At 38.0% G+C, this 10,000-nt stretch overlaps 1 protein-coding gene across 2 annotated transcripts in view; it reads left to right on the plus strand.

The window, feature by feature from the left end:
• Nucleotides 1-6: 6 nt before the first annotated feature.
• Nucleotides 7-10,000, plus strand: part of PBX3 (PBX homeobox 3) — a 243,511-nt gene continuing 233,517 nt past the window's right edge. Inside the window, exons 1-2 of one of the 2 annotated variants that reach the window (XM_023730752.1) lie at nucleotides 7-297; nucleotides 1,235-1,308. In XM_023730752.1, the coding sequence (XP_023586520.1) occupies nucleotides 98-297; nucleotides 1,235-1,308 (274 nt within the window). In that variant the 5' untranslated portion in view covers nucleotides 7-97. The remainder of the gene's footprint in view (nucleotides 298-1,234; nucleotides 1,309-10,000) is intronic. The other variant, XM_004375672.2, reaches the window with a different exon arrangement.

Here is a 10,000-nt window from a genome sequence, read left to right on the forward strand (position 1 = left end):
CCTCCCCTTCTTTCTTCTCCTCCCTCGTCGTCGCCGCCGCCGCCTCAGCCTTCGTCTCAGCCGCCGCCGCCGCCCGCTCCCGCCCGCGCGCGGCGGGATGGACGATCAATCCAGGATGCTGCAGACTCTGGCCGGGGTGAACCTGGCCGGGCACACCGTGCAAGGGGGCATGGCCCTGCCGCCTCCCCCGCACGGTCACGAAGGGGCGGACGGCGACGGCAGGAAGCAGGACATCGGCGACATTCTTCACCAGATTATGACCATCACCGACCAGAGCCTGGACGAGGCGCAAGCAAAGTTGGTGTCGTCTCATTAAGCATCTTTTGTTTGTGCGCGGGAGCCAGGCCCGCGGCCGAGTCGGGGCCCCGGGTGGCGCCCGGGGCAGGGGCCTCAGCCCCCGGCGGGGAACTTTCCCCGAATACTGGCCGCCCGCTCTGGTCTTGAGGGAACTTGCCCGCGCCCCTCGACGCAGCCGAGAGTCGGGAAAGTTGCTCTTGAGGTTTGGGACGGACTTGGTGCCGCGCAGATATTCCGGTGTACTGCCTTACCCCAGTCCGGCCCTCTAGCAGCCCGGCCCCTCCCACGGATTTAAACCTTCCGCCTGGAGCCCAGTGCACGCTGCCCGGAGAAGGGCCGGGGTCGCACTTCAGGGAAGTGCAACTTTCTCCCCGGGCGCGGAATCCTAGCGCGGGAGCTCAACTTGGCCACGGGACGACCTCGTTGTGCGGGCGGCTGCCCCGGCCCGGGCGCGGGGCGATGGGCGGCTACCCGGCGGGTCTGGGTGCTGGCGGCCAAGTTCTTGGGGAAGGGAGGGCCGCTCCGCAAACTTTGTGGAGCTGTCACTCGTTCGCTGTCCGCATTCGGACGGCAGGTGGGCGCGGCGCCCGCTCCCCTTGCGGAGGGCGGACGCGGGAGCGTCTCCGCGTCGGTCCGCACCCCCGGGTCGCTGTCGCTGCTCCCGTATCTAGGCTCCCCGCGCAGGTTTGCGCCCTGCGGTTGCCGAGGCTACTGCCTGCCCGGCAGATGGGTCGCGCTTCGTTCCGGCTGGAGCTTGCGCCGGAGCTTCCCGGCTGTCGCTAACTAGTCAGCTTGAGTTTCTGTTGACTTCCCATCATTCTGAAGAGCCTTCCAAAATAGGGAGCCAGAATTAAATCTTGGGTCTAACTTAAAGGAAGGCGCCATATTATTCCATAGGTGATGCTAATACCTTTGTGTTTTGCTGTTTGGTTTTTAGGAAACATGCTCTGAACTGTCACAGAATGAAACCTGCGCTCTTCAGCGTCCTGTGTGAGATCAAAGAGAAAACAGGTAAGACGCTGCGCCCCCACAGTGGCCTGGAGACCCCCGAGGTGAGGTCGGAGCTACTCCTTCCACTCTCCAGTTGAGAGCTGCTGCTTTTGGGCACCGCCATCTTTGATCATTCTCTCCTTCCCACCTCCTGATCTTGAGAAAAAACTGCAATAAATCTGGAGTCGATTTCTGAATTCCGCTCCTGGTGTAAAATGAAGTGTAGATGCGTACTGGTCGCCGTTCCCAGGCGGCCGCCCCTGGGTGCAGGCGAGGAGGGGGCCCTGAGCACCAGCAGCCCTCTCCCGCTCCTTTCGCCTTGTTTGTGTGTCAGTATTTAAAAGGAGCAACGGGAGACTGGATGCCAGGGACCGAGTCCCTTGGAGAAGCATCGTCGGAACTTTGTTTGACTTAGACAGTCTTAAGCTTCAGCTCTACAGATAGAAAAATAGATGCAATTGAACAGAGCCCAAGTAGCATGATTGAATTAGTGTTTTAGGTGGGAAGAATACTTTTAAGAAGCGAGGAAGGTTAATGTGCCTAGGCATATACACTGCATTACGTCTGTTATACTTGTATTAAATTTTATTCTTGAAGTTATTGCATTTATAGAGGTACTAAATATATATTATAAAGTAGATATGTCCGCAGATATAGGTTAAACAATTTTTGCAATGTTCAAGGCAGGGGATATATGAGAAAACAGGTTTTGCAGAAGTGCTGGAATGAAAACCTGGAAGTATATACTAGGCAATTTTTGACAGTTCGTTTCAGTGTAACTTTCTTCTTAGACTTTCTTAATCTGAAGATATTTTAGTGTTGAGGTGATAGTAGTGGGTCAAGTGGAAGTAGAGATTTAATTTAGGTGCTTTGGTATGTGTTTGGCATTATATAGCAAATAAGTACATTAAATAAGCTTTACTGTTGAATTAATTTCTTTCTTTGTGTGTGTGTGTTGGATATGTGGTATTTTTAAAGTTATCATGTTTTAAGTTGAGACAAAGAAGAAAAAGTTAAAGTCCAGGATATAGAAATATCCAAGTGATGCTATTTAAAATGTGATTATGTTTAAATTGAGTGTACATATTATAGAACACTACATATAATTGGTAGGTTGATAGGCAAGTTGCCCCCCTTTTAAACAGATTTTTCACTCCACAATACTATTCTCATCCTAACAGTAATCAAGAAAAAAATGATGGGTTATTCCTGTCTATTAAAATATATGCTACAAACATAATAGCCAATATTAAGAGAGCCTAAAGAATATTTTTCCTGCTTTTTATTCAGTGTGTGGTTTCTTAAGATTGAGTGATTCTTGTAAAATGTATTTTACGTTTCGAAAACTACAGGCATTTTAAATTACTAATTTTTATTTATTGTTGATTTTTAGTTATCTTTAGAAAGCATTGTGATTTAAAACAGTAGTTTTTATCGGACTATAAAATAAGACATCAAGCATTAAATTTTGAAGATTCTTAGTTTAGAAGCCTAAATGTGTGTAATTCTCTGTAAATTATGTTGCTTAATGTCCAAGGGTTTTCTGGCTATCAGGGCGCCACTTCAGTTTCTGCTGACAGCTAAGCACTGGGGTTTTGACTATGTTGTGAATATTAAGATTGATTCAACTTTATACAGCATTATGGTACTAGGGAGAGGGGATTGATACTCCTCCTGCCACCTTCTCGTGATTTGTATTTAATTTTTTGCCTTTTTTAAGTTTTGGCCTAGCCAGCTTGAGAACCAAACCCAGCAAACTGCTTTTTTTGTTTAGACATTTAGCAGCAGGCAGAGTTCAATTAGGAAGCGTTTAAGTCCTCTAGTTGCTTATTTGCACAGGACTTAGTTACACCATTCTGAAAGGAAAGTATAGTCAGCCACATGTCAAAGGTGAGTTACGAAAAAGAAACAAGTCTTTTCAGAGTCTGGGATTGCTGGCAGAGAGAGCTTTGGTAGAACTGTTGCTATTTAAGAAGCAAGAAGTAGCTGACAAAGGAAATTTTTGTGTTTTGAAAATTGTTTCTGAGGCTTTCAGTGGTAACTTGTAAATTAGATCCTTGTTTTGTGCTTTGGCCAGCGGATCCAAGTTTGCATGTTATCTCTTTTGTAAAAAGCCAACAGATGACAAAAAGTAAAGGCGGCTGTCTAGGCAGAGGCATCTTCCTGCCAGTCCTCTCTAAGCTTGAGAAGGGATGGGATTTAAGTACTGAGTGATTGATGGGGGGTGAAGCTCTTTGTCTCCCCTCCTTTCTTCGCTACTACCCACAGCTTCACCTTATCCTCCAAAACTGGTCTTAGTAGGAGACAGGGACACCAGACTCAGAATCTTTGATTTGAAATAAAACAGCTGTGTAGACATTAGTGTTACCAAAGCAAAGAAAACAGGGCAGTAAATTCCAGGGCCCACCCCCTATCTGCTCCCACAGTCATGCTTCTGAAACATCACGGACTTATAAAATAAACATTGTAGAATATGTGTATACTGCATAACGTTTTTTCTTTAGGTCATTTTATTTAATAATGTAGTATGCAAAGATTAATTCTTTATAATCTAGAGAAAGTTTACCTAGTCATTTGTAATAGAAACCAGGAACATTATGTGATGACTTCGTTCTGCGTAATGGAGAGGTAGAGGATTGAGTGGGGGTAGGGGGAACTGTCAGTGGATAGTGTCATTTCAATTGTGCTTCTTCTAAAATAAGACAAAATCATTTTTTGATAAAATTCTATATATTTGTAGATCTGCCAGTATATTTTGAGATTTCTGATCAGGCAGTGAACACTGCCAGTTCTGATGACATGAGGAATTTCGTTTGGAAAACATCCCCCTCCCGCAATTATGAAAAGATATTTTCCCCTTCTGACAGATAAATGGGTAATCTACCACAATTATATTATTTTCTTGTTCTAGGGTAGGGAAAGTGTACTTTTACTAGAAGAAGATGCTTGCTTTTTCTTAAATGTATTTTTTTTTGTAAAGTTTATCATACCATTCTTTTTGAGCATAAATGTCTCATTATTGAATTTTAATATATGTATTTTGAAAGCAGCCACAAAGTTAAAGGCTTTAAAATAAAAATATTTGTTCATTTTTAACTAAGTAAGCAACCAGTGACATAATTGTTGATATGTTAAGATTTTTCTAGCCATATTTTGCCATCTATCTCTTATTAAATATCCCTAATGCCACAAGGTCTGCTAATCTGCGTACTTCTTCTGGTGTTTCCCTTACATCTTTTTGGCCACCTTGATCTTGATTGTTGAAGTGCTTTTCTTTGTGAAGTATTCCATCCTCATAAATCTCCCTTCTTTCCAAAGCCCTTGATTATGGGAATTTGAATGAAGTAGAAAACACTTCTTTTTCAAGAAAAAAAATTTAATTTTTTTGACAAAAATCCAGCATTTTACTGTATAATCTGGATCATATTATTGTGAAAGAAATTGTGTATTTTAATTAAAAAAAAAATCAACACAGCCTTTTCTTTTTTAAACTGTGGGTTAAAATACTCCATGTTGATAGCTGCCAACCAAACTGTGATTTATTGCTACCACAAACCCTAAATAGCGTTCATTTACTAGTAATGTCTAATGGCATACATGATGGTTTGCCAGATTTGTGGCCTTTGTGAGGCTTATAAGCAGGACTGACTTGGGAAGATCATAAAACTTAATGAACTTCTCTACTGCAGGAGGTGTCCGCAGGGGAAGAGAAAGGCCTGCTTGGCTGGTTGGGCTGGTTGAAGTATTTTTTATGTTTAAGGAGAAGAAGAAAATGACTATTAAAAATGTTTTACTTTTAAAGGAACTTTCCCTAGAAAGAGTCATAAGAATTTTAGATAACTAAACTAGATCAAGAATGTATCTTAACAAGTGAGTTTTTATAGGCATTTAGTATATGGTATGAGATTAAACCTTTTATTTTTATAGCCACATGCGTAACTAGCTTTCAGAGGGACAGGGCACTACTTTCAGTCAACACCACTCTATTTAATTATGACCCTAAAGGTTTATAAACTCATTGGAGTCGTCTTTTTCTGGTCCATATACCATTCTCTTCTTTTATGTTTCAGTGTGAAAGTTTGTTTCATTTTTCTTTGTACAGTGTCGTGTAATTCCTTTACTTTTTACTGTATAAATCCCACTTCTTCCATCAAATGAAAATTTAACACAAGGGGTGAAAATTGTTATATGTGGGTCTAAGTGTTATCCTATATATTGCATTCATACTGTTAAGTTGCTCTTGAAGTATTTCTCATACAATTACCATCATTTGTTCCAAAGTTTTAAAAACAAATATGCTGTTCCATACATGATTCATTTTTGTATTTTAATAAACTTATTTTCTAGTTTTAAAAAACTTTTATTATGGGCAATTTAAAACATGTAGAGAGAAGAGAATCTTGAACCCCCATAAACTTCCTGCCCAGCTTCAACAATTAGCAGCACTTGACCGATCTTGTTTTCTCTGTAATTCCCACCCTTCTAAGATTATTTTGAATCAAATTTTAATGGACTTCTAATGTTTTAAATTTCATATAAATTTTAGACAGACATTATGGCCTGTTAAAATTGAAAATATCAACTGATTAAACAGGAAAAAATACAAAGTCAGTGAATCTTGGAAATGTCATAAACTGTATTTTTCCACAAAATTTTCCTTTAAGCAGTTATTAAAAATATTTCTTTTTTTAAATCAAATTTTCTTTTATTTTTATAGATCTGTATAACTTATTAGAGCTCTTGTAGGAAATTTTGAGGGAGAATATAAAGGAGTGGTGTTTTTTAAACTTTTCTTTACGCCTTGTTTCTTTCTCTTCCATCTTTGTAAGATCATACATGCCATATATTCATAGAACACCGGAGAAAAATCTCACTGCATTAATGGTTTAGAACTTTATGATCTTGTAAATATTATCTTGAAAATGTGGGGCTGTTTTTCAACCTTTTTCTTTGTTTTTTTTTCTTCCCAATAAAAATACATTGAACCCTCTTGTCAATACTAACTTGATCTGTGCAAATAACTCATGCCTCAGTTTTAGTGGACTTCATTTTATTACAAATTTGTATAGTTTTGGTATTTTTTATTTGTGAGTTTACTATGTTACTTTATTATATTAATTTACTAATTTTATTCTGAATCAGAAGTATATTGATACAGTGGTGAAGGAGGCCCTGACTTGTTCCAAAGAGTGCATTGGTTCATCGGCTTTCATAAAATATGCCTGCATACATTTTTCGTACTATGATGATTTTCCTTTTAATTACTTTTGCTTGTACTTTTAGATTTCAGTTTGTAAACTTTGTGTAAAGCTACTTCCAAGGCAAAGTGAAATTTAACATCTTAGTTGGATTATTTATATTTTGATACTTCATGGTTGCTTGGTATAGGATGAAGTTATGTGAAAGTGGCTATAAAGAATTGAAATCTCATTTCATGACCCACACCCTAAATCAGTTGTCACTATTTTATACTGATATCGTAAAGTATCTGTTCAGAATACTTAACATATCACCAATACATCAAGTTAAATAAGCATTTAGACTATTTTCCCCTTATTCATATATGTGTGAACAGCTTTAGATATTTATTATTTCAATATTGACACCATGAGAATAATGTTTTATTTGTTTTCTCAGCAGGCTTGTGTTTTAGCCGTTTATCAGTGTGATCAGTGTGATTTAGGTAGTAACTGACTAACAAAGCTTGCACCCCCTCCATGTTGACCTTTTCAAGCGTTTGCTCTCCTTCAGTAGGCAATTTAGTCTTTAAGTATGAAGAGTAAATAGTTTACATCACTGTTTAGTATAAATTGATCAGTTTTTCAGATCTGGCTATCGTAGATTTTTACAAAGTTGTAGAAGTTAATCAAATAAACACATTGCTATCAGAGCTAGGTGGTAGTGTTATATTTAGCAAATAAATTAATAAGTAATGCTTGAATGGGCCACTGAAAAAAATACGATCTTTTTATGCCTGCAGATACAGAACATATTAGAAAATAAATTTCATTAATCTTCAACACTTGATTCTAATTATTCCCTTTGTAGGCAGAATAGCAACCAGAATCCTGTTTTTATTTTTCTTTTCATAGACATAGTCCATACACACAATATGTTTAGTTTTTGATGATAACTGTAGTTTGCGTTGGCATTAAATTTTGAGTGTATTATCTAGCCAAGAAAAAAAAAAACAACAAAAACTGATGTGATAGAATGTGTTACATCAATTTGGCATATCATCTCTTTTTTTTGAGGGGGGCTGACTGTATCTACATGGTAGTAATTGATTCAGAACTAAAGAATTAAAAGTAAAAGTGATTTTGGGTAAAAATAATTGTTAAAAGTGTTGTACTTCTTTTCTTTTAATTTAAGTGCTTTGAAAATGTTAAGCTGTTTTGAACACTAACCCTTTTTGTGTGATTGTATCAGTGAGGAATTGGTATACAATGTAATCCTTTTAATACTGATGACTCTACACAATGTTTAAACCATTATTTGGAAGACTCAACATATGTTATGGCAAATGATATTTTGTTTTGTTTTGTTTTATGCGATACATCAGTTTTCAAAGTATATTTCTTAGGCATCAGTCCAGCAGGTGGCTTTTTACATTAAAAAATTCATAAATTTTAAAATCCCATAAAATTTTATTTCAAATTCAAATTAATTGAGAATGTCAACATTTTCACTGTCTCTATATTAACATTTATAATAGAACGAATGGTTGTATATAGAAATTATCTGCAACATAATCTAAATTAAGATTCTAAACAGGCATTACAGATGCTGGTAACTTTGGCAATTATCATTTTGTTTGGTGAACAGTAGTAAAACAGTGTGCGGTAAAAGTGTTTAGAGAGAGAGGATAAATAAATTGAACAGTTTTGCAATGCAAAGTGGTTTGTGGTGTTTTTGAGGATTTCTTGGCTCTCGTAACTGCTATTGTGAGCCTGGAGCAGATTTCTCCATTGCTAATGCCCTAGAAGTATTAATTCACTTTGATATGCTAATTAGAGGGCATTATGCAAGAAATGAGATTAAGTGGCAGCATGAAGCCATTTGCCTGTCAGTAAATTGAGAGCTTTAGCATCAGGAGGAGCTTTGTTTTTTTTTTTTTTTTTTTTTCCCCTTAGTTTCTCTTGGTTTTGCATATAAATAAAATTGATTGAAAGGTCTGGAGAAACTTCTAGAATATTGGTAGTTTTTTTTCCCACCTATGATTATTCAATGTTAAAGAGTTTCTCTTAATATTAATTGATCTAATTGGAAATACCGAAAAGGACGTTTTCATTGTATTCTCTGTATATGAAAATAATCTAAGATATACTAGGCTTTTTTTCCCTAAAGCATAATTTTAACAACATGCTTATCAAACTGTTATCTCCTTTTTTCGGAAATGTAAACTTCGTGTGTGTGTGTGTGCGCGCATGTGTATTTGTCTACCGATGTCTTCACTAAACTTTACAAGGATGTTTTTTTCACTAAGGAAGAAAGGAGGAAGTTGTTGAATTGGGCTTCAGGCAACTGTATTAAATGAGCATTAAGATTCTGACTTGAATCCATAAAAGCTGGAACATTCAAAATCAGTGGTTAAACTCTGTCCTTTATACAACCTGTGGAATTTACGTTTCAGCATGTAGCTGATATGTATGATTACCATATTATTTTCATGTTGAAGATGGCGTTTCAAACTTGATTGTGATTTTGCCGACTTTGTAGTTTAAGCCAGGTCTTTGATATTCTGTCTATAAATCCACTTTGTGATAGTCTGTATTTTGTGGGAAAATACATGAATGAATACTAGAATGGGAGTGGGGAGGGGGTGGAGGACAGAACTTCTCTGGACCTATGAAAAGATTAAGGTTTCCTCAAACTTGGAGCTTCTACTTGTAAATCGCTAGAGACAGAACTGCAGATTCCTACCCTAACTATAATTCCTGAGTGTGGTTAGATGGGGTAGAGGGTTTGCGTAAGACATTCATATTGGGGCTAGGTTCTACAGTTTGAATACCACCACTGTAGTTGTGACTCTCGACCTAGTAAACCATAACTTCTCTTCAGAGCCATATGGATTATTTAGTCCACAGCTGTCATTCATGCACACTACCAAGGCTGGCATCTCCTTGGTGTGCAGTGCATGTGTGGTGCCCATTAATGTTAATGGGAGTTAGGAATGCGCACAAACAGGGATGAGAGTTTCTCCTGAGACAAAAGTCCTGATTATATTTGTCAGTGAAGAGGACTTAGTTTACCTACACATTAGCAGCTTTTCTCAATGAAAACTTGGTTATTTTAAATGCTCATTTCCTTTTTAGACTCCCTGAACTAGTTAAATCAATGAATCTTCATTAGACTCTCATTACTAGCAAAATTTCATTTAAAGCATATGAAGTTATTTTTAATTGAAATGGGAACGAAAAGCTTTTGAAATTGCATATTATTATTATTTTTAAACAAAAGATTTCTCCAGGTGTTCAGATGTACTAAATCCCGCAAATAGGAATTTATAGAGGAATTACTGGGGAGGGACTCCTAAAGTATTTGAGTGGCATTTGATGGGAGGAAATCATTGCATTAAAAAAAAAAAAGAAAAGACAGGCTTATTTGTGCATCTTATGTATCCAAGTGTCCTCAGATGAGAAATAAGTGACTTGGATTGTCTCATAAGTTTCTTAGTCCTTTGTTTTCTTTCCTTCCCTTTCTTAAAAAAGAA

Source organism: Trichechus manatus, unplaced genomic scaffold, assembly GCF_000243295.1.
Source record: "Trichechus manatus latirostris isolate Lorelei unplaced genomic scaffold, TriManLat1.0 scaffold00038, whole genome shotgun sequence".
Taxonomy (NCBI): domain Eukaryota; kingdom Metazoa; phylum Chordata; class Mammalia; order Sirenia; family Trichechidae; genus Trichechus; species Trichechus manatus.